The following is a 26354-nucleotide window of genomic DNA, read 5'->3' as shown; positions in this document are numbered from 1 at the left end:
CTGTATTATTAAAAGTGAACAGAGCATGTAGACTTTTATGAGATTAATAAAATAAATTTAGGAATGTTGCTAATTTTCATTTCTTTTAAACTTTACTTTAAACTTCCATAGCTCAGTTGGTTTCAACATCATCATCATCATCAAATTCCTGCCATGTACCCACAAGGGGTGTACAGGATATGATAGTACTACATGAAAAAATTATATCATTACTTCCTATCTACAATTTTCCTCCAAATCAGTCTATTACTTGTCAAGACTCCAACATTATCAGATCTTATATTTCTATCGTCTAAGGCACTTTGTACCGTATCAATCCACCTATATCTTGGTCTTCCTCTGGGTCGTTTTCCTGCCAACCTGGCAGAGAACACTTGTTTTGCTAATCTTTCCTCGCCCATTCTGTTTAGGTGACCATACTACCTGAGATTAGCTCTGCTAACGCATTCCTGGATGCAGACAATGTCAAGTTTTCACCCAGTTTGGTTTCAACAATGTCCCCTTAAGTTGAAGACCCATATAATAGAAAGAAACTCTTGGAAACTTGGGTGTTGGCCTACAAAACAGATAAACTGTCCTGAAAATATATAGAATTGATAGACATAGCAGACTATGCATACAGAAGAGTTTAACCACCATATATCATAGCATTAATTTTCTGTGAAGCCAAATTACTTGGCCATAGTTGTCCATTGAGCCTAAACATTTAAGGAGAAGATGAAGAAATTATATATATATCACGATTTCATGATCAAGATGAAGAAATTATATACATATATCACTATTTCATGATCAACACTTTTTTTTTTCTAAATTGGTATATTATTTGTCAAATGTGATTTAATCAGCTATTATATTTCAACCTCCTAAAGCACTTTCATTCTTTTTCATTCTTTGAAAGCAGTTTCATTCTTTCATATCCCATTCTATTGTAATGACCATACCACCTTTGATTAGCTCTGTTTACACATTCTTGAAAATTAATGATGTCAAGTACAGTTATGATGATATTTGTTATAATATTTCTTCACACCGATGCCATCTGCTCATTCCCCAGCAGAAACTGAAAATGGGCAGGAACATGGAAGCATTAAACTCCCAGTGGAGAATCTATAGAACAAACATGTCAGCTATTTATGCACAATATGTAGTGAATATGACAAATTAAATATGAAAATAGATAACAGAATAGGCAAAAACTGATTTGATAGGATGCCAGTTGAATAAATTTATGTGGAAGAAAAGAGAAATTAGCCAAAACATTAAACTATCAATATATTAGATGTTTAAGCCTATTTGAACTTATTGATCTGAAAACTGAGTTAGAATTAAAACAGTTGATCTGAGTCTCAAGATCACAAATAATATGAGAGCTTGAGGGAAAATATCATAGGGCAAACTATGAGAGAGCATATTCAAAATGAAGATATTAGAAAGGAATGTAATATTGCTAGCTTTCAAGAATATGTGAGCAGAGCTAATAATTTAAGCTGGAATGATCAGTTAAATGTAATGAAAGAGGAAAAGGTAGCAGAACAGATGATGGAAGAAAACTGATGTCGAAAGAGATCAAGATATATGTGGATTGATGCAGTCAAGAATGCCTTAGAAGACTGAAATATAAGATTTGTCAATGTTGGAAACCTGACAAATAACAAATTAGTTTGGAAAATAGTTGTTGATGGGAGGTTAGTAATAATATAAACTGAATTATATAACAGTGTATTGTAGTATCCTGTACACCATTTGAGGATTTATGTTGGAAAATGATGATGCAGTGAATTTTTTTTAGTTTATTAACATGGCATTATTAACAGTTATGTGAGAATGTAAAATTATTTCCAATAATACCGATATCAAATTTTACTTTTATAATTGCTATGTTACCTTGTAATTTGTAGTAAAATTTCTTCTTTGGTTATATCCTTTATAGCCAGTGGGTTCAGGACAGCCATTACCTCCTGCTCTAAAACGCAGCCAAGCAATTTTACAGCCAATAACTAGAGCATGTCCAGGTTTTATGGAGGCATCATTTTTAATGGCAAAGTTAAAATATTTAGCAGGTATAAAATAGCATTTTGTTTTTACTCCCCATGTATTGCTATAAATCTTATAAAGAATTATGTGTTCAGATGTAGTTACCTTGTTTTTTTGTTAATGAGCTAGTTAATTTTAGTTAAATGAATGCATCACATCCATGTTCAAGAATACTTTAGGATGTGTTTATATATTTATATACTGAAATATGCATGCTAGAAAAATACACAAGAATTCTTGTGTATTTTTCTATTCTGCATTGTTTGGCCGCTTTTCATCCACTGATGGATCTAGGTCTTCCCCCATAAATTTCCAATTATTTCTGTCCTTAGCTAAGGTCCACCATCTCATGTTAACATTTTGTAGCTCCATCTTGTTCTTTAGTAATTTTTCCATCTCTTAATATCCATTCAGTGCTTAATTTTGTCCATCCTTCATCTGTTAACCTGCTAATATGGCCAGCCTATCTCCATTTATATGCTTTATAGTACTTCACAATATCCTCCACTCCAGTCTCCAAGACTCTGAGCCACATGCAACCTGTACTCCTGTTTTTTAGTCATCAGTTAGTCTCACTTTCATAGAAAAACGTGGAAAAATGCATTTATTAAGTAGCTTTTTTGAAAATTTTTTTCCTGCTTTCTCTGTCAAGGTCATTTAGCATTTTCTGAACTTTAATTTTTGCTAACAGAACAATGCCACCTGCAACATGTAAACGATTGGAATTTCTTGCATTGATATTAATTCCATAGTTTCTTATGATGTATTCCTGAAGTCTTCTAATGTAGCAGAAAACAATTTGGGTGATATCACATTTCTTTAAATCACTCCTTTCTGAATTCCTTTCCTTGATGTTCTAACTTTATTCTAGCTGTTGAGGTCAGATATATAGTTTTTAATCATCTGTATTAGAATGGCCTGTTGTTGTAAACTATTTATTATTTCTGAATATGAAAAATCAAAGGCTTTCTCAAAATCTATAGCATTAAATATACAGAAATTGATATTCATTCCCCCCCCCCCCATTTCTTTGGTAATAGTGTGGATATGATCTATTGTAAAGAAATTTGCTCTGAAGTTTGCTTGTTCATGTGGCTGTGCATCATCCTGAAAGTCTTGTGATTCTATTTAAAATAATGGATATAAAAATTTGTACAGTTGTGATAACAAACTGATAGCCTATAATTGTTGATATCATGCCCTTTTTTTATATAAAACAAGATAATCATTGATTTATGCAATTAATGTGGATTTTTTGTGGGTAAAATATCATTGAGCATATCTAGTATGAAAAAACTGCAAACCTTATGTGAATTTATGTGATTTGTCAATATACCATCCATCTGTTTCCAGGATTTTTATTACTTTGCTAATTTCAGGACTTTCTTTAATTCTTCTGTTATGATTGGTGATTCTATAATCATTTAAATTTAGTAAAGGATCCATATGTATCTGCTTCTCTGCCTTTGTATAGGTCCCCATAATAATCACTGAATATTTCTTATATTTTCTCGGTTGTACTATTCCTTGCTTATTTCTCAGTTTTGGAATATCCATTTTTTTTCATTCCACTTATTTGATCATTTTCAATGATTATTTTGTTATGTTTTGAATTGTTCTTATTATATTTCTATGTCATTTTAGATTTTTTTCCCCAACTAACTTTTGCATTTCTACAAATTCTGTATTGCCCATGCTTCTCCTATGTGCTACTTCTTTTCCTTAATTCTTCTCTTTTGTAGATTTACTCCAGTTGCCCATGAAGTAAGTTTTCCTCTAGATTTTGTTTGCTGGTAATAATTGTCTTAAATTTTTATTAACTTCTGATGATATTGTTGAACCTATTTTTTCCATTCTGTCAGATAAGGCTGATTTATTCATTTATGTGTATTTATTTTTCCTTCTATTATTTCTTCAAATTTGACTTTATGGATTCTATACATTCACTGGGGTGCTTAAGGGTCAAGGGGTGCTTAAGGGTCAAAGCTGTATAACTGAGAGGAGACCTCCACATAGCCTTTAAAGGAATACGGAGAACCGACCAGGGCTTCTGACCTAATGTCCAATCCTCACCTTCTCGTGGTGCACCCTGTTGGGTATCTACTTGGATACTGAACAAACGAGGATGGGCTGGCAATTTGGGATTTAGCCGACCAAATTGTATTCTTATTGGTTAAACCAAAATAAAAAAAATGATGGTACAACATGACAAAATTTTATGCTGGCTGGGGCATCGCCCGGTTAAACAAGGCCCCCGTTGTTTTCCCAGGGAACCAGGGTGAACAGCGAAAAGTCAGCTACTGGAACAAATCTGAAAATAAACCCCAACTCAACATCACCAGAGTTAAAGATCGGTACTATCAACATAAGAAGCCTGAATGGCAAAGAAATGAACCTAGCTGAGGAATTAGATAAGTACCAGATTGACATAATAGGGGTGACTGAAACAAAAAAGACAAAAACTGGTGAGATCTTTCTGAGCAATAAATACAAAATGTTATATTCAGGCAATGACAATCAAGAAAAAGGAATAGCCATAGTATTCAACACAAAATACGAGGCTAATCTTCTTGAATGGCAGCCAGTCTCAAGTAGAGTAATGTGGGCAAATATGAGAATGGGGAACTGGACAATGAGCCTTATTTGTGCCTATGGTCCCACAGAAGTTTCTACTAAGGTAGAAGTGGAGGAATTTTTGGAGGCTTTAGAAAAAGCAACTGACACAATGAAAAAGGAAAAGTTGGTCCTTGTTGGGGATCTAAATAGCAGAGTAGGAAATGATTGTGAGACATACAGAAATATTTTGTGAAAATTTGGAGAAAAGAGCAAAGCTAATAATAATGGTAAATAACTGTTGAATTTCTGCTCAGGACATGGACTAGTTATTACTAACACCATGTTCCAACATAAAAATGTGCACAAATTCACATGGAGAGAAGAGGCAAGGAATAAGAAAAGTCTCATTGACTATGTTATTGTTGATAGTGATCTTTTCTCCCTGGTGCAGGACACCAGAGTGTACAGAGGATTTGAAATTGGAAGTGATCACTATTTAGTCTTGAGCAGGATAAAATTGAATTTCATATTGAAAAGAATAACATGTAAGAAAGTTTTAAAGCGAATAAAAGTTAAGAAGTAGCTCTCAGATGTGAACTGTAGACTAACATACACAAAGATTATTGAAGAAAAAAATGAAAGAGTTTGAGAACAGGAATCAAACCTTGGAGATTGAGCGGCAAGGCTTGATGAGAGCCCTGATTGATTCAGCTAGAGAGGCATGTGGTGAAGTTGTCTGCAAGGATAAAAAATCAGAATTCCCTGGTGGACACAGGAAGTTAAAGAAGCAGTGAAAGAAAGAAAGCATATCAAAAAATCCTGGCAAATTAGTCAGCTTGTGCTCTTAGAGAATACAGAGACAAATGTAAGAAATCTAAACACTGTCTAAAACTAGCTAAACGAAAGTCATGCGAGGACTTTGCCAAGAATATAGAAAATAAATATCAAGAAGGTGGCAAAATATTCTGGAGGTTGTTGAAGAAGCTTAAGAATGGAGGAACAAGTGCTGTAAATGGATTTAGAGATGAGAAAGGTGACATGAAAATGGGAGAAAAAGATATTCTTGAAGTATGGAGTAATTACTTTGAAAAACTGCTAAATGAAATAAGCAGTGATGACAGCACAGTGGTAAAAAACACTGACCAGGAATACATACTTGAAGTAGAAAAAGCCATCAAAGGATTAAAATGTGGAAATGCAGCAGGAGTAGATGATATTCGACCAGAAATGCTGAAGTATGGTGGTATAAGAGTCTTACGGTGGCTGCACTGCATAGTTCAGAAAGCCTGGACAGAGGGACGAGTTCCCAATGATTGGAGTAGAGCTCTCATAGTACCCATATATAAAAAGGGAAATAAAACTGAATGTGAGAATTATAGAGGTATTTCCGTACTGAGTGTTCCTGGCAAGATCTATGTAAGTATACTTGAGAAACGGTTGAGAAGAATTGTGGAAGAAAAGCTTGGTGAAGAACAAGCTGAATTCAGGCCAAATAGAGGCTGTCAGGATCAGATCTTTACTTTACGACAAATAGTCGAGAAAGCATGGTAATATAACAAAGATCTGTATTTAAGTTTTGTCGATTTGGAAAAGGCATATGACAAGGTGCCAAGAGAGAAGCTATTCAATACGCTACAGTTATATGATATCAATGGGGCATTATATCAAGCAATACTTAGTCTTTATTTGAGTTGTAAGTCAGCAGTTAGAATTGAATGAAGTACAGGAAAATGGTTTAATGTTAAATCTGGTGTGAGACAAGGATGTACATTATCCCTTCGCTTATTCATTATTTATATGGAGCACATTAAGAAGAAAAGTGGTATTAAACGTGATATCAAAATTAGAGATGTTAACATCAGATCTTTGCTTTATGCAGACGATGGTATACTTCTAAATAAATCCGCTACAAGTTTGCAAGATTCTCTGATTAAATTGAATAATTGTTGTAATAGATATGGTATGAAGGTCAGCATTAAAAAGACAATGAAAATAGGTAGAATTGTTGAAAATGTCAACTGTGTTTTGAATGGAGAACCTGTGGAACAAGTAAAATATTTCAGCTACTTAGACACGATTTTCAGTGAAGATGGAATTCTAAATTCAATATAGAAATAGACAACAGAATCAGCAAAGCTGGTATGGTGAGAAGTCAATTGAATAAATTCATATGGAATAAGAGAGAAATTAGTCAGAACACTAAATTAGCATGTTCAAACCAGTTTTAACTTATGGATCTGAGAGCTGGGTCAGAAGTAAAGCACTTGACCAAAAACTAGAGACCGCAGATATGAGAGTCTTGAGAAAGATTATAGGCGTGAACATATGGCATCAATGGCAATATCATATTAAAAACGAGGATATTAGGAAAGAACTTGAGATTGTCAGCATCCAGGAATGCGTTAGCACAGCTAATCTCAGGTGGTATGGTCACTTAAACAGAATTGGTGAAGAAAGATTAGCAAAACAAGTGTTCTCTGCCAGGTTGGCAGCAAAACAACCCAGAGGAAGACCAAGATATAGGTGGATTGATACGGTACAAAATGCCTTAGACAATAGAAATATAAGATCTGATAATGTTGGAGTCTTGACAAGTAACAGACTAATTTGGAGGAAAATTGTAGATAAGAAGTTAGTAATGAGGTATTTTTTTTTCATGTAGTACTATCATATCCTGTACAGCCCTTGAGGGTACATGGCAGAATTTAGTGATGATGATGATGATGATACATTCACTTTACATTGTGGACTTGTTCACTAGTTTCAATCTTTCTCCTCTTGATGTTTATTTTTATCCTTGCTCTCATAAACTAGTTGACAACAGACATATTTTCATATTGTTCATCACAATATCATCAATCTTAGAGTGGTACATTCACACAAATTGAATGGCTAATTTGTGAAGTGCATCCAACATACAGAGCAAGTAGTATTCCCTAATCGCACTTGGGAGTGGATTCTGCAACCTAATTTCACTGTGCCAGAAAGAATTCTGGCCAATGTAGATCAGTTATGTCTTACAGTTGCCATGTTTTACATCAAGAATCTGCTTGTTCCACCTCATCCCATAGATACTAAAATGGGTTGATACAAAGCTTGTGATCACAGATGATGACAATTCTTAAGAAAATTAGAACAGTAAACAAGTGGAATCCTTGGCAAAATCACATTAAAAATGAAGACGTTAGAAAAGAACTTGACTCTTGGAATTCAAGCATATATGTGCAAAGACTTCCTAAAGTGGTATGGTCACTTAAACAGAATGGGAGAGGAAAAGTTAGCAAAACAGTGTTTGATGGCAGGAAGATTTAGAACACTAGTTAGAGTGATGTAGTATTGCCTTAGAAGACCAAAATATAAAATTTGATAATATTGGAGACAAGACAGATAACAGATTATTATGAAAGACCAAATGATGCAACCATATTATGTAGTACTATTTAAAAGATCTTATGCACCCCTTGAAGGTGCATATCTGGAAATGATGATAATGGTAAAACGTGAATGTCATGATGAAGACAAATTATCTGAAGTTATTTTTATAATTTCATCATCATCATCAAATTCCTGCCATGTACCCTCAAGGGGTGTACAGGATATGATAATACTACATGAAAAATTTACATTATTAGTAACTTCCTATCTACAATTTACCTCCAAATCAGTCTGTTACTTGTCAAGACTACAACATTACCAGATCTTATATTTCTATCGTCTAAGGTACTTTGTACCATATCAATCCACCTATATCTTGGTCTTCCTCTGGGTCATTTTCCTGCCAACCTAGCAGAGAACACTTGTTTTGCTAATCTTTCCTCGCCCATTCTGTTTAAGTGACCATACCACCTGAGATTAGCTCTGCTAACGCATTCTGGATGCTGACAATATCAAGTTCTTTCCTAATATCCTCATTTTTAATATGATATTTCCATTGATGTCATCTGTTCACACCTCTAATCTTTCTCAGGACTCTCATATCTGTAGTCTCTAGTCTTTGGTCAAGTGTTTTACCTCTGACCCTGCTCTCAGATCCATAAGTTAAAATTGGTTTGAACACTGTCTTGTATACAGCTAATTTAGTGTTCTGACTAATTTCTCTCTTATTCCATATGAATTTATTCAATTGACTTCCTACCATACCAGCTTTGCTGATTCTGTTGTCTATTTCTATATTTAATTTACCATCTTCATTAAAAATCGTGCCTAAGTAGCTGAAATGTTTCACTTGTTCCACAGGTTCTCCATTCACAACACAGTTGACATTTTCAAGGATTCTGCTTATTTTCATTGTCTTTGTCTTTTTATTGCTGACCTTCATACCATTACTATTACAACAGCTATTCAATTTAGTCAGAGAATCTTGCAGACTTGTAGCGGATTTATTTAGAAGTATAACATCGTCCACATAAGGCAAAGAGCGGACATCAACATCTCCAATTTTGATATCATGCTTAATATCACTTTCCTCAATAATGTGATCCATATAGATAATGAATAACAGTGGGGATAATGTACATCCTTGTCTCACACCAGATTTAATATTAAACCATCTTCCTGTGCTTCCTTCAATTCTAACTGCTGACTTACAACTCAAATAAAGACAGTATTGCTTGATATAATGCTCCATTGATACCATATAACTATAGCGTATTGAATAGCTCCTATATTGCCACCTTGTTCTATGCCTTTTCCAAATCGACAAAACTTAAATACAGATCTTTGTTATATTCCCATGATTTCTCCACTATTTGTCATAAAGTAAAGATCTGATCCTGACAGCCTCTATTTGACCTGAATTCAGCTTGTTCTTAACCAAGCTTTCCTTCCACAATCCTTCTCAACTGTTTCTCAAGTATACTTGCATATATCTTACCAGGAACACTCAGAAGGGATATGCCTCTGTAATTCTCACATTCAGTTTTATTTCCCCTTTTTATATATGGGTACTATGAGGTACTAATTCCAATTGTCTGGAATTCGTCCCTCTGTCCAGACATTCTGAACTATGCAGTGCAGCCACCGTAAGACTCTTATACCACCATACTTCAGCATTTCTGGTCGAATATCATCTACTCCTGCTGCCTTTCCACATTTCAAGCCTTTGATGGCTTTTTCTACTTCAAGTATGAATTCCTGACTGCATTCCTAGTCAGTGTTTTTTACCACTGTGCTGTCATCACTGCTTGCTTCATTTAGCAAATTTTCAAAGTAATTACTCCATACTTCAAGGATATCTTTTTCTCCCGTTTTCGTGTCACCTTTATGATCTTTAACTCCTTTTACAGCACTCATTTTTCCATTCCTAAGCTTCTTCAACAACCTCTAGAATATTTTGCCACCTTCTTGATATTTATTTTCTATGTTCTTGCCAAAATCCTCCCATGACTTTTGTTTATCTAGTTATACACAGTGTTTAGCTTTCTTACATTTGTCTCTGTATTCTCTAAGAGCACAAGCTGACTTATTTGCCAGGAACTTTTGATATGCTTTCTTCTTTTCCTTCACTGTCTCTTTAACTTCCTGTGTTCACCATGGAGTTCTAATTTCTCTATCCTTTCAAACAACTTTACCACATGCTTCTTTAGCTGAATCAATCAGTGTTTTCTTCAAGGCTTGCCACTGAATCTCCAAGGTTTGGTTTCTGTTTTCAAACTCTTTCATTTTTCCTTCAATAATCTTTGTGTATTTTAGTCTACAGTTCATATCTGAGAGCTGCTCAACTTTTATTTGCTTTAAAACTTTCTTACATGTCATTCTTTTCAATATGAAATTCAATTTTATCCTGCTCAAGACTAAATAGTGATCACTTCCAATTTCAAATCCTCTGTACACTCTGGTGTCCTGCACCAGGGAGAAAACATCACTATCAACAATAACATAGTCAATGAGACTTTTCTTATTCCTTGCCTCTTCTCTCCATGTGAATTTGTGCACATTTTTATGTTGGAACATGGTGTTAGTAATAACCAGTCCATGTCCTGAGCAGAAATCCATCAGATATTTGCCATTATTATTAGCTTTGCTCTTTTCTCCAAATTTTCCCAAAACATTTTGGAATGTCTGACAATCACTTCCTACTCTGCTATTTAGATCCCCAACAAGGACCAACTTTTCATTTTTCATTGTGTCAGTAGCTTTCTCTAGAGCCTCCAAAAATTCCTCCACTTCTACTTTAGTAGAACCTTCTGTGGGACCATGGGCACAAATAAGTCTCATTGTCCAATTCTCCATTCTGATATTTGCCCAAATCACTCTACTTGACACTGCCTGCCATTCAAAAAGATGAGCCTCGTATTTTGCGTTGAATACTATGGTTACTCCTTCTTTTCCTTGATTGTCATTGCCTGAATATAACATTTTGTATTTATTGCTCAGAAAGATCTCACCAGTTTTTGTCTTTTTTGTTTCAGTCACCCCTATTCTGTCGATCTGGTACTTATCTAATTTTTCAGCTAGCTCCATTTCTTTGCCATTCAGGCTTCTTATGTTGATAGTACTGTCCTTTAACTCTGGTGATGTTGAGTTGGGGTGTGTTTTCAGATTTGTTCCAGTAGCTGACTTTTCGCTGTTCACCCTGGTTCCCTGGGAAAACAACGGGGGGGGCCTTGTTTAACCGGGCGATGCCCCAGCCGGCATGAAATTTTGTCATATTGTATCATCATTTTGTATTTTGGTTTAACCAATAGGAATACAATTTGGTCGGCTAAATCCCAAATTGCTAGACCATCCTCGTTTGTTCAGTATCCAGATAGATAACCAACAGGGTACACCACGAGAAGGTGAGGGTTGGACATTAGGTCAGAAGCCCTGGTCAGTTCTCCGCATTCCTTTAAAGGCTATGTGGAGGTCTCCTCTCAGTTATACAGCTTTGATCTTAAACTGAAAGGAAAAAAGTACTACATAAGCAATAATAAATAGAGATAATGGATTCTAAAGATTAACATGAATATCTGAAATAGTTACATATAGTCTTGCCATAAATACTGTTATAACATCTACACATATCCTTGCTGCCCACAGAATTGCATGAGCCCAGTTCTGTTAATGGCACTGTACACAGCCAACACTTACATGTTTATCAGTGGAGAGAGAGTGAAAGTTGTCTAGCTGTATGGGTTAATATGCAGTGGGGAGATTATGAGAACTGTGGTTGCTGCAATTGAACTTCACAAGGTTTGAATGCAGCCACCTGCTATTTTCAATATGCTAAAAATACTTGGGATCAGTAGGATGTTTGTGTATCAGACTATTAGCTATCATAACAATACAGAAGACGTATCTGACTACCAAAGAACAGGTTGACATGCTATGTTAGGATGCAGCAGCTTATGAGAGCTGTGAAGGTACTCTGCTGTAATTCTGTGAGAATGCAGAAAGTGATGTCACAAGAGATTAATGTTTTGCAGAGAATGATGTCACTTATACTATCTGATGACCTGAGGGTAAGAGCTTATCATAATTCTATTGGACACTTCCTAACACCAAAACTCGTGCATCAGAGGGTGATAAAATCAAAGGCACTTCTCTGACAGTATGCAGACAATAAATACAGAGATATCTTCTTCACAGATGAGAAGATTTTCACCATTGAAGAGTCATTTAACAGCCAAAATGATTGGGTATAATACCTGGATTGTTATACAGCACATTGTTAATTATGTCTTATTTGAAATATGTTATCAAATCTTCAAATATATCGTCTTCTGTGCCTTTGTAAAAACTATAGTTATCTCACTTAAACTTTCCTTCTTTACCTTGTTATACATCTGACTTATGGCCATAAATAATATAAAGCTTACATGTGCATAACTTACAGAACAAAGAAATCGCCTCAGACAGGAGCCAATCTCTTTGTCTGACCCACTGGTGTTTATTCTCAACTGAATTTGGAAAATTTATTTAGTTTCTAGCTGTGCCACCAAATTCGTGGGTGGGAGGTGAATCTCCCTCCAAAGAATAACACACAGTAAACCACACAGAACTTTTCTCTCTTAATTCTAAGTAAATCTATCAACTTAAATTTTCGGTTATGCAGTCATGACAATATCTTAAGTATAAAGAGCTAATAAGCTTCATTTCGGCAATGAAAACATTACTTAAATTAAGGGGATATTAAATCCCACATAGTTTTAAAACCGAATAAGAAACTCAAAGATTGGAATCAGAGAGTTTCTTGCCGAATATAGTAAACTATAAAGTATCGGCGACACTAGCATTAGCCAATGCAAGTGATCCTAGTACATAGTACAATACCGGGCAACTCGTTGCAAAGGTGGGGGGAAGTACCTCAGAATAGCGATTTGAACTTCCCCCCACCTTTGCAACGAGTTGCCCGGTATTGTACTACGTACTAGGATCACTTGCATTGGCTAACGCTAGTGTCGCCGATACTTTATAGTTTACTATATTCGGCAAGAAACTCTCTGATTCCAATCTTTGAGTTTCTTATTCGGTTTTAAAACTATGTGGGATTTAATATCCCCTTAATTTAAGTAATGACAATATCTATTTTTAAGGCTTACACAGATTCAAGTTTAATGAGTAGCGCATTGGATTAGAAATCAGGCAAATTATTTAAACAAGAAAACAATTTATTTAACATCAATGAAATGTACAATGGGTCAATCTTAAGTACTAAGTAAATTAGCTTCTATGCTTTAAATCACAACTAATGACTACGTTTACAATTTAGTTTATCATAATCAATTCTAGTAAGACCACGTGTCTATAATTTTCTCTCGTTAAACTTAGTAAAACTCAGATCAATTTTTACATAACATTCTACAGGTTTAGGGCAATAGCTATAACATTAAATACTTGATGTTTCACCTTAAATTTCAACCATACCTTCTCTCACACATATAACAAAATACTTCAAATATCAGCATAAGGCCTAAAGTCCTCAAGTATCACTATAAAACAAGTCCCTTAATTAAATCACTGTCACAATCTTTTTCTCTAGCTAAACAATGAACTCTGAATGAACCATAAAATCAATTCTTTCTGTTACTGTTCGACTTTAGCATTGAACGCGGGAAACTCTTCTGGGTTTTGAGAGAGCCTTCTTTATCATCAGCAGACATCGGGAACTTGGCGGCATGGAAACTCGGCATCTAATTTCTTCTAAAACAGCTTATCTTAGTCACATCGGTCCCTCAGCAATTTTATATCTGGAACACAGGTCTCCGATGGCGATTACAAATTATCTCCAACGATGTTAGCAAAACTCCACTGCCGTAACGTACATCGTAACTTCAGGTTGGAACCCCCCACGTGACCTCAAAACTCCTCGCTGACCCAAGAACACACACAGGATCGACTCGAACTCATACTCCAAGAAAAAAAAAACAAGACAAGATCCCGTTTCGACATAGTGAACCGCTATTTATATGGTCCCGATGACCTTTGTTTTTGCTTACATCATCGTCCATTGGGTACCGTAATTTTCTGCACCCGACACCCACGTCTATCGGTGCAATTAGATGGGAGACCCCCATGTAATATCGCGCTGCACGTGTACAGTAGCCTCAGGTCATGACTTAATGTTCTTAATCCTGTCTGGAATTTTTTTGTTCACTATGGCATACTTAGACACAATACGATCTCCTTTGTTCTTACACAAAACATTATTCATAATTAAAAAAAACATTATTTCTATTACAATTAAACCAAGTTTATTCATTGATATACAAGTATTTTAGCAGGATTTAGTATACTTGTAAAATCTGAATAAAAGGTATTATATTACTATAATATAATACCTTTTATATTATAGTAATAATAAGAGTAAAATCCCTTTTATTCAAGATTTAACAACATGCTATATAACCCAGGATTCAAAGAGGTCATCATCCTGCATCAGTGATGGTTTGGTGGGGGGTATCAAAGTTGTATTTCTGTGAGAATGGGTCAAAAATCTCTGCCAAAGTGTATCAAGACACTGCTCTGGAACCTGTGGTCCAGTCCCTGAAGAGCACCTTGTTTTGCAGTCGAATCTGAATCTGTTGGACTTCAAATTGTGGTCAAAGCTTGAGAGAGTAGCCTGCAAGAAATGACACTCAGCCTTGAAGGTGGATTTGGAGTGAGCAATGCAGTGTTTCCACTGGATGTTGTGTATGCTGCCAGTGATATGTAGCTTCACAGACTTTGGCACAATGAAGGCAAAGGGGAATGTTTTGAACATTGAGTTCTGCTGTATGTACATTATATATGTGGTTTGTATGTGCTGAAAGTTGTAAATGATTTACTGATAGATTAACAGTTTATGCACTGTTCAAGTTGTAACAGTATTTATGGTCAGACTAGATAAATACTAAATTATGAAACAAGTGATAAAAAACCAAAGAACATATGTGATGAGTATAGTTGAATTCAATTTGACTGCATAATTGCATTTTTATTGATGTATGAAAGTTTTAAGAGGACTTATAGCACATCAGTTTCAAACTCATAAGGTTTCTTACAGATAATCAGAAGTTTTGAAATAGTTACATTTAATTTTGAATAGATGGGAAATGCTCTTATGTATAATTTATGAATTGTGTCTTTTTGTTTATTTTTGTAAAAAATATTTTATAGGAGATATTCCAGTAGCACAAGGAATTCTTCAGCATTGTCTGGATCAAGATGCTGCTTATTCAGATGCTCGTCTACTCTTGGCACAGATCTTACTTCATCAAGGAAATGTGCAGAGCGCCAATCAAGCTTTGGAAATGTCTCTTAGTTATAGCTTTGATGTAAGAATACTCTAACTTCTGTATCATAATCCATAGTACAACCCACTACCAGGTTTAGTAGAAGTGGGCTGTACCATTTTATTAGCAGCCCACTTCTGCTAAACATGGGAGATTACATTCTGAAAACACATATCCAGGATTACAGATTTCTGATAATATATGGTACTAGAAAATGTACTGAAAGGAAAATTCCTTGAAAAAAACAATTAATTGAAAAACAATTTGTTGATAAGACAATTTATTGAAAGGCAAATCACAAAAACTAACAATTCATAATTCTGTAAAAGGAGATTATACAGGATCCTTTTACATCATGACCCTTATTTTCAATTTTTTTTTTTAATTGAGCCTATACACAACTAAAGATAACAGACTATGCAGTGAAATAAGATAACACTCGTTTCATTTAAAAGCAATTTCTTAAATATACTAACATTCAATCATGGTTAATTTAAATCCCCCAGGAGATGGAACAATTATGAGTTGAATAAAGGAATTTGAATCATGTAAAAATTTCACATAATTCTTAAGTTTGCTCAACTTCACATAGTTCTCTACCCCCCCCAATTAATGTAAAGTTGTGAGAGCTAAAAATTTTCAAAAATGCTATTTGCCTAAAAGCCATGTAATCTACAATCTTTTCTAGAATTGGTGTTGTGATGCTGATATGACCATTGACTCAATGGTCATATCAGCATGATACCAACTAAATAAAGAACTGCAGATGAATTACTCACATCTTGAGACATGTAAATTTCCTTTATATTAGACTAAGAAAACTTTACGGTCCTGCTTAAAATATAAAAAGAAGAACTTAGAGCCCAGCTTCATGGTAATAATATACTTATATAATTCTTCTAAATCTCTATATTTTGATGTGAGGAACTGGTCATATTATTCTTCCTCTCTTGCTTATCCTTGATGCACAAGAATAAGCTGGAGAAAGGAGAGAGAGAAAATTCTTCTTCTTTAGCTAGCTGTGGTGGCGTGTGAACACATACACATGTGCACACATGCACTTATAAGGGTCTGAAAGTTTCATCATTCTATTGTTCATAACAGTCCCGATGGTAGGAAATTTGCTAAGCGGGTAAAGAGAGATAGAGCAAGTGATTGAGAGAGAGAGAAAAGTATTGAATCTGAAGATCACTGGTGGAAAAGGGAGAGCAGTAATGCTTGGGCTAAAGGATCTACAGTATAATATAACATGTGGTAACTGTATAGTTACACCCTCTGTCCAAAAAGAAACAGAACTTTTCGAAAATAGAAGGAACTAGTGGCGCCACCTATTGTACCTTTTTGTTGTCAAAAGTGGCGACCTTCGTTAGTGTTGTGCAAATTGTTTATGACATTTGTTTCATTAGAAGCCGAGTTATAGTGCCAAGAGTGACAGTGTGTTTTGACGAACAGTGGGAAAACGGGTTTCAAACAGAGAGCTGCGATTGACTTTTGTGTTAAACTTGGTAAAAGTTTTACCGAAATGCATCAAATGCTTCTAAAGGCATACGGTGATGAATGCTTATCCCATACTCAAGTTCACGAGTGGTTTCAGTGATTTCAAAGTGGTCATGAGATGCTTGAGGATGACAAAAAGCCAGGCCATCCAAAAATTGGACTGAGCAAAGTTAACATCCAAAAAGTGCATGATTTCATCAAAGAAAATCTGAAATCGTCCATGCGATTGTTTGAAGATGAATTGGGGATTCCAAAATCAACTGTGCACAACATTGTGACTGAGACTTTGGGCCTTCGTAAATTGAATTCACGATTTGTTCTTCACAAGTTGACTGACCAAAAAATGTATCGAATTGAATACTGTAAGGATTTCATTAAAACCGCCTGTAAGGACTCAAACTTCCTTGAAATGATCATTACTGGTGATGAAACGTGGTGTTTCGAGTGATCACGAAACAAAGCGCCAGAGTGCTGAGTGGAGACCACCAGAAGAGGGGGCATCAGGAAAAAAGTCGCTTGGAGAAGTCAAAAGTAAAGACAATGCTGATTTGTTTCTATGATTCCAAGGGCATTATCCACAAAGAATTTGTTCTGCCTGGCCAAACAGTCAATGGTGAATTTTATCTCGAAGTTTTGAAGCGATTGATACTGAGAATTTGTTGCATATGGCATGAATATCATGATGCAGGCAGCTGATCACTTTTGCATGATAATGCACCATTTATCATTCAAACATTGTGAGACAGTTTTTGAACAAAAACCAAGTTTGTGGGTTGGATCACTCACCATATTCACCTGATTTTGCATCCTGTAACTTTTTTCTCTTCTCCCGACTTCATTTGCCGATGAAAGAAAAGCGACATGACACCATTGAAAATGTTCAAGCGGCAGTAACCACGGTCCTCAACAGTATTCCAAAAACCAATATAAAAAACTCATTTAACGAATTAATTGACTGTGCCAAACACTGTATCGAAGTTAAGAGAGAGTATATTGATTGAAATAAATGATTTGATAATTATAATTGGCCTGTATTTTATTTTCTATCAAAAGCTCGGTTTCTTTTTGGACAGAGGGTGTATTAGAGAAGATGTGGTCATTTTGGAATTACAGCCTAAAACAGTTAAGACTGTAAGGCCAGTGTGTTATGTCTGTAAATTTGTGTGTGTGTGTCTGTTCTTCTCTCTGGTTTACCTGTTTGTTGGATGAAAAACCTATGTTGCTGAGTCTCCTGCCAACTTTGTATGAGACTGACTATCTCAACTTCATCTAAAAAAATCCTTTATAAAGGTTCTTCACATCCTAGTTGGAATCAGAACCCAGCTGTTTCCACCAAAGCACATTGTCAATACTGATTGAACTACAGAGGCTCTATATAAGGACAAACTGGAATTGTAGCAAGTAATTATTATAATTGCTGAAGAATTACCACCCATATTTTAGAAAACCTCCAGGCAGTTGTAATTTCTTAAATTTAATAGAAGTGAGAGGAGGGGTTTTTGAACTTCCTTAAAATATATTCCAACATTTAGACAGATCTCTCAGAGAATGGCAAAGTGCTATTTTACTCCACATCTAGAGAGAACTCTATCCTGTGATATAGCAGTAGATTGGTTATTGCTGAGTCATGTGTTGAGATTATGAGAAACATAGCCAGATGCTAAATACTCTTCATATCCTTCCAACCATGTTTTTTTAGGATTGAAGACATTAGAACTTTCTGCCAGAAAGTTGCATTAAAAAGCTTGTTGTGAGCAAGAAACTGAAGTGGAGCACAACCCATAACTTTCTTTTTTATTAGTAAAAATTACCTTGTCAAGTAATCTGCTCATAAAATATGACCAAACATATTTATGATGATGATTTGAGGAGATTTTTTTTTTGTGGGCTTGTGGAGGAGAGAGCATTTCTTTAATGGGGATTTTTCTGAAAAGGGCAGACCATCAGCTCCTTAAAATGATGGTCCTACCCAAATTTGTTGAAAGAAACCTTAAAATGATATGTTACATACTAAAGAAATATCTGAAGAAAAAAAAAAAAAAAAAAAGAAGCAAAATGCTGACATTTTTTCAACATTTTGCTTCTTATAACCTGAAAACAACTTTCAGATACCCCTCTCCCAACTGGCCAGTTGGCTAAAGATTACAGAATTCATTGTTGCAAAACAGGCTATTCAGTTGAGATCAGACTCAACCATAACAAAAATTATGTTAGATATGCCTACTATAAGAAATCAGGTATTTCAGATGCATTGGTTTACCACCCATATAATCACTTGGAAAAGTAACAAATCCTATGTGATACTATTGGCATAAAAGATATTTCAAAGAAGCATCAGAGGCAAAAAGAACCTCTTCCAGCTTAAATGAGAATCCTCTAAAGATTTCAGAAATGTTTGACAGCTCTCAGCAATCACAGTTATTTATCTAACATATTCCATTTAATTCTTTTTTACATAACTTTATAATATCAGTTAAACTTATAATTTAGGCCCAAGGACTCATCATCATCATTATGTTTCTCTCTCTCCCCCCTCCCCTTCTCTCATTCCTCATCCACTCAATGAATTTCTTACCATTAGAATTATCATGAACTTGAAAGAATTCTACACTACTAGATGCAGAAGATTCCTCTCAGGTTTATTTTGTTTAGCCTTGATACACACAGATTAATAATAGGGCTTTAGCTCCTCAAACAGAATACAGTGATTTATGAGAATTATATCCAAATCTCAACATGAATTACGATTCCAGATGCCTCTTTAATCCTCATTCAACTATGGATTATATTGTTTGTTAGTTGGTGTCTGATTATATATGCAACTCACAAAATGACCATGATCAAATTAGCATCGAAAATGTCATTTTTATTATGTATTTATTATATTAACTCTACTCAGTATTCTCAATAAATTTTGTTGTTAATGCTCTAGAAAGTAAACGGTAAGGAAATTGAGTAGTAAGGAAATAAATGCTGCATGGGAATTGACGAAGAAATACATAACAGCATCAGTGTGTGAATGCATTTCGAAGGCCAAGGCTGAATAAGGTAGGTGTAAAATGGATGAAAGTGGAGTTTAATCATGAAATATGGAAAAAAGTACAAGTATGGTTTTTCTTTGCCTGATTTGGAGGAAGTACAAATCAGGCAAAGAAAAACCATAGAGAGTTTTTTAGATTATATGGCAAGTAGGAGGAAGAATGATCATGGTAAGATGAATGGATGAAAGTGGTAGAATGATAACTGCTGCAGAAGACATTGTTGAGGTATTCAGTGATCAGTTTATAAGGGTGTTTCATCCTGATCAGGTGGAATCATGAGAAAATTAAGTGTAGAGGACATAGGAGGGGATGGCTTAACTCTGAGTGAGCAGAAGGTATTTGAGTAAATAAATAAACTTGATGTCAATAAGGCAATAGATTTGATGACATATCACCACTCATCTTAATGGAATGTTCCAGGGAATTGGCAATAGCATTTTACCCTCCTTCCATTCCAAGGGAGTGGAAGGAGGGTAAAATTGTTCCACTGCATAAAGGTGGTGATAAGGCTGCAACTTCTGAGAAGTAGGATACAGAAATGGGTTGATAACAGCAATCTTCTCGGTGGTTATCTGCATGGGTTTGTTAAGGGGAGATCATGTTTCACTAACTTACTTATGTACTATAACAAGGTGACAAATACCTTGGACAGGGGAGATGCATATACAGTGGTGTACTTAGATTTTGCAAAGGCTTTTGATAGACTGCCAAACGACAAGCTCTTAAATAAATTGAAACATATGGGATTGGATAACAGACTTCTGAGTTGGATTAGTAACTGGCTGTCAGATAGGTATCAGAAAGTTGTATATAAAATTGTATCCCGAAAGAGAAAGTTCACTAATGGTGTGCGGCAGGGGTCAGTTTTGGGACCATTGTTGTTCAGTTTGAACAACAAATTTAAAAACAAAGTTTTAAACACATCTCAATGATATTGGGATGCGTTTAACTAGTGATATGCAGTTGTTTGCAGAGATGCAAAATTGGGGAGAGCAATTTTGAGTCAAGCGGATGTTATAGCCTTTCAAGAGAACTTGAATAGATTGCATGAATGGGCAGATAAGTGGAACCATCAGTTCAATGTTGCAAAGTGTAAGGTTTGAGATTTGGTAAGTAACGATAGGATGCAAAGTATACACTTGGTGAGGAAAACTTTAATGGAAGTAGAGGATTGGAGAGATCTAGGAGTGATGGTGGACAAGGACCTGAAATTCAGGGGCCACATTGCACAAGTTGTGAAGACGTCACATCGGATAATGGCAATGATGTGAAGGACCCTGACATGCAGAAATAGAGAGGTTATGATGCCATTGTATAAGGCCTTGATCAGGCCTCATATGGATTATTGTGCACAGATTTGGCTGCTGGGTGTTCATGGTGATGAATATATGTTGAAAAGGGTCCAGAGAAGATTCACAAAGTTGGTCAGTGGTCTTTGGAATGTGGAGTATGACGACAGATTGAGAGAATATAAGTTGCACAGCCTCATGAATAGGAGGAAGAGGGGGGCAATATGCTTGAGACATGTAAGCTAGTCAGGGATTGTTATTGGGTTGACATAGAGGAGATTTTTCATAGAATGGAAGAGGGGATAAAACAAGATGCCATTGCTAGAAACTGTATATGGTTGGTGTGAGTAGAGGAGTGAGGAGTAGGTTCTTTGCATGGAGAGTGGTTGGTGAGTGGAATGCATTGCCTGAGTGTGTTGTGGGTGTAGACACATTGAATCAGTTTAAAGCACAGTTGGGCGAGTATTGTGTGCAATAGTGTGTACTTCCCACAATGAGTCTCGGACTCTATGGAGGTCAAATGTTAATAATAATAATAATAAGTAAACTGTACATAAGTATGTCACTGTTAGATGATCCTATCTATTAGTTGTATGATGAACATGTATGTTATTTCTTTTCTATCATTAGAAAGCAAAAATGGAAGCAGTAATTATTAAGTTATTAAGGATTATATGTTTTTAAAGATACTTTCGTTTCTTACATATTAGGTACGTGAAAGGCCTCAGTTCCATCTTATTAAAGCTCGCATATTGAAACAACAAGGCCAAATTGAAGATGCAATCAAGGCATTGCAGACTGGAATGATCATGGCAGGAATGAAGCCATCAAGTGAGACAATTTGTTACTCATCATTGTTTTGTTTATTTTTGTGACTAATGCCTCATTCATAATTGATTTGATTTCTATAAAAGTCTAGGCCACTTTGCTTTTGACTTTTCCTTCCTTTTTTTATATCGCATAAGAGAGAGAGAGAGAGAGACTGTAAGATCTGTAGCAAATAGATGTTATAGACCTTGCAGTCTCTCTCATGTGAGAGAGAGAGATTGACATCTGTGAGACAGTGGCTGAAGAGAGTCTGTGGGAGAGCGATCATTAATCAGCCAAACCGTTCTCTATAGGACAGAGCAGAACACCATCTGGACACCAAAAAGAATTTGTAGAGGTTTTAGGTAGACCACTCCAAATGTGAGAGCAGCATTCCCTGGTTTGGCAGATTTGTAATTTGTACAGAATATGGACAGATGCAAAGGAACATCTTGAACAAAAAAAGCCTGTCAAATCTTTTGGAAACTAAAGATGCTATAGAAGTGATGTTATCATAGTCATCTATCACTAATAGGTCTAGTTGGCATTTTTTCCAACTAGGAGGTACTCTTTTACAGTGGTAAAAGGGCTACTCCATCATTTCTCCAAACAGATCCATATAATTTTTATGAATGTAATTTACATTGTCCATTATGTTGTCCATAGCTAATCCAACAGCTATTTATATATTTATATGTAAATGTGTTATGTGATGCAAATTGTTGAACATCTTTGAATATATGAGCACAGAATGAGTTGTTAAATAAAGGAAATGAAGTTGACCTGATGTTAACACTCTGTTTTAATTTTGTGTTTGATATTTAGCTATGCATTATGTTGTCTAGAACTTGTGCAAATAGTTCAAACACATTTTGCTATATCTGTGGAAGTTTCATTATTATGAAAAATCATTAAAGAATATTTGTAAGATATTAAAAATCATTTAGGAGTTTGTCAAAAATGCATATTATATGTACTTGTGGATGAAACTCGGGATAAATATGGAGTATAGATAATGCAATGAGTTTGTCATACATTATCATCTTCATTTTCTGGTATATACCATCATTTACTGTTGCATCAAATATTATCATAGGTCACATTATTAAGATTTCATGAATAGGATCCATTCAGCTACTATTTTCCAAATTAATGTATTATTTATGTCTAATTTCATGTGCTCTTATATTTCATTCTCTCATCATCATCATCATCATCAAATTCCTGCCATGTACCCTCAAGGGGTGTACAGGATATGATAGTACAACATGAAAAATTTACATCATTAGTAACTTCCTATCTACAATTTACCTCCAAATCAGTCTGTTACTTGTCAAGACTGCAACATTACCAGATCTTATATTTCTATCTTCTAAGGCACTTTGTACCGTATCAATCCACCTATATCGTGGTCTTCCTTTGGGTCGTTTTCCTGCCAACTTGGCAGAGAACTTGTTTTGCTAATTTTTCCTCGCCCATTCTGTTTAAGTGACCATACCACCTGAGATTAGCTCTGCTAACGCATTCCTGGATGCTGACAATGTCAAGTTCTTTCCTAATATCCCCGTTTTTAATATGATATTGCCATTGATGCCATCTGTTCATGCCTCTAATCTTTCTCAGGACTCTGATATCTGCAGTCTTTGGTCAAGTGTTTTACTTCTGACCCAGCTCTCAGATCCATAAGTTAAAACTGGTTTGAACACTGTCTTGTATACAGCTAATTTAGTGTTCCGACTAATTTCTCTCTTATTCCACATGAATTTATTTAATTGACTTCCTACCATACCAGCTTTGTTGATTCTGTTGTCTATTTCCTTATTTAATTTACCATCTTCACTAAACATCATGCCTAAGTAGCTGAAATGTTTTACTTGTTCTACAGGTTCTCCAATGCAGTTGACATTTTCAACAATTCTGCCTATTTTCATGGTGTTTGTCTTTTTATTGCTGACCTTTATACCATATCTATTACAACAGTTATTCAATGTAGTCAGAGAATCTTGCAGACCTGTAGTGGATTTATTTAGAAGTGTAACGTCGTCTGCATAAAGCAAAGAGCTGACATTAACATTTCCAATTTTGATATCGTGTTTAATACCACTTTGCTTCATAATGTGATCCATATAGATAATGAATAACAAAGGGAATAACGTACATCCTTGTCTCACACCAAATTTAACATTAAACCATCTTCCTGTACTTCCTTCAATTTTAACTGCTGACTTACACCTCAAATAAAGACCAAGTATTGCTTGATATAATGCCCCATTGACACCATAACTGTAGCATATTGAATAGCTTCTCTCTTGGCACCTTGTCATATGCCTTTTCCAGATCTCTCTCTATGTTCACTGGGCATCTACAGATGCCATATGGTCACTCCGATGCTCGATGATGTTCCACACTAGGCCTTGCCATGTAGTACTGTTTGTTTGCTTTTCTGGCAGCCTCAACTCTCTGAAGATCAGTCACTCCACACATGCCATCCATCCATCCATCTCATTGATGGTCTACCCCTGCCTCTTTTTCCAGGAACTTTACCTTCTATTACTGTTGTGAGAAGTCCTCCTTCCATCCTTTCTATGTGTCCAAAATATTTTAACTTTCTTCTGTCAATATCCTTAAGGAGCCTTAAAGTTCTACTAATCTTTTCTAACACCCATTCATTTATACGCCTTTCAGTATATGATATCCTCAACAGCCTTCTGTAACAACACATCTCAAAAGCAGATATCCATTTCTTATCTGACTTCTTTAGGTTCCAAGTCTCGCATCCATAAGTCACTGTTGGAAAAACAACTGCATCTAAAATCCTTAACTTTGTTCCCATGGAGATATATCCATCCTTCCAGATTTTAGACAGGTCTCTGATTGTTTTAGCCATTCCTAACCTTTTTTCTGACATCTTCTGAACAGCAATTCTTCACATTAATAATGGATTACAGGTACTCAAACTTGCTGACTTCCTCCATTCTTTCTCCATTAAGATACATTTGTTTCTCAAGAGCTTCTCTGTTTGTTTTTCCTTTGAGAACCATGATCTTTGTCTTGCTAGAATTGAGTTGAAGTCCTCTGTTATTACTGATCTTGTTAACTTTGTCAAGAATTAGTTCTAGTTCTTCCATGTCATTAGAGTACTGTATCATCAGCATACCTCAAATTACTGATCAATCTACCTCCTATCGTAATTCCTGTCCTGAGCTCATCCAATGCTTCACGTATGATGTCCTCTGCATATATACTAAACAAGTAAGGAGAAAGTAAACATCCTTGTCTAACTCCTTTTCCAACTTGAAGCCAGTCAGTCAATCCAAGACCTGTTCTTACTGTGGCTTCTTGCTCCTTATACAAGTTGGCTATCAACCTGATAGTGTGTTGAGGAAAACCCATTCTTTTCATTACTTACCACAGTTTCACATGCTCAACACAGTCAAAAGCTTTAGAGTAGTCTAAGAAACACATTACCAGAGGGAGTCTGAATTCTTTATATTTTTCTATGATCTGTCTAAGGCAAAGGATCTGATCTCTGGTGCCCCTACCTTTCCTAAAACCTGCTTGTTCCTCGGGCATCTCTGCCTCAACTTTGGCCTCAATCCTATTTAGCATGATCTTTAATAAAATTTTGCTTACATGAGATATCAAACTAATAGTTCTATAATTCTTGCATGCCTTCATATCATCTTTTTTGTGTAGTGGTATGAAAACTGACTTCTTCCAGTCTCTTGGCCATGATCCTGTCTCCCATATCCTTGTAATCAATCTATGAAACACTCTTATCCCTCCATACCCTGTGGTCTTAATTAACTCTGCTGGGATTTCATCTGCACCTGGGGCCTTATTGCTGTTGAGCTGCTTAACTGCTCTTTCAACTTCATGCCTAAGTGGAGAAGGTTTTCCAGATCAACAAAACTTAAAAACAGATCTTTGTTATACTCCCATGATTTCTCCACTATTTGTCGTAAAGTGAAGATCTGATCCTGACAGCCTCTATTTGGCATGAATCCAGTTTGTTCTTCACCAAGCTTTTCTTTCACAATTCTTCTCAACCGTTTCTCAAGTATACTTGCATATACCTTACCAGGAACACTCAGAAGGGATATGCCTCTGTAATTCTCACATTCAGTTTTATTTCCCTTTTTATATATGGGTACTATGAGAGCTCTACTCCAATTATCTGGAATTCATCCCTCTGTCCAGACATTCTGAACTATGCAGTGCAGCCACTGTAAAACTTTTATACCCCCATACTTCAGCATTTCTGGTCGAATATCATCCACTCCTGCTGCCTTTCCACATTTCAAGCCTTTGATGGCTTTTTCTACTTCAAGTATGGATATGTATTCTGGACTGTATGTCTGCTGAGTGTTTTTTACCACTACGCTATCACTGCTTGTTTCATTTAGCAATTTTTCGAAGTAATTACTTCGTAC

The 26354-nt window shown here is 35.6% G+C and overlaps 1 protein-coding gene across 2 annotated transcripts in view; it reads left to right on the top strand.

The window, feature by feature from the left end:
* Nucleotides 1-26354, top strand: part of LOC150098870 (tetratricopeptide repeat protein 21B-like) — a 388504-nt gene that overhangs the window by 98882 nt on the left and 263268 nt on the right. For both annotated transcript variants that reach the window (XM_090404953.1, XM_090404951.1), the window contains exons 14-16: nt 1934-2063; nt 15172-15329; nt 21825-21945. In XM_090404953.1, coding sequence (XP_090261079.1) covers nt 1934-2063; nt 15172-15329; nt 21825-21945 — 409 coding nt within the window. The remainder of the gene's footprint in view (nt 1-1933; nt 2064-15171; nt 15330-21824; nt 21946-26354) is intronic.

The sequence above is a fragment of the Typopeltis vanoorti genome, chromosome 15 (assembly GCF_054136105.1).
Source record: "Typopeltis vanoorti isolate ZY-2024b chromosome 15, IOZ_Tvanoo_1.0, whole genome shotgun sequence".
Taxonomy (NCBI): domain Eukaryota; kingdom Metazoa; phylum Arthropoda; class Arachnida; order Uropygi; family Thelyphonidae; genus Typopeltis; species Typopeltis vanoorti.
Note: the sequence above shows the minus strand (reverse complement) of the source record. Positions and strands in the feature narration are given on the sequence as shown.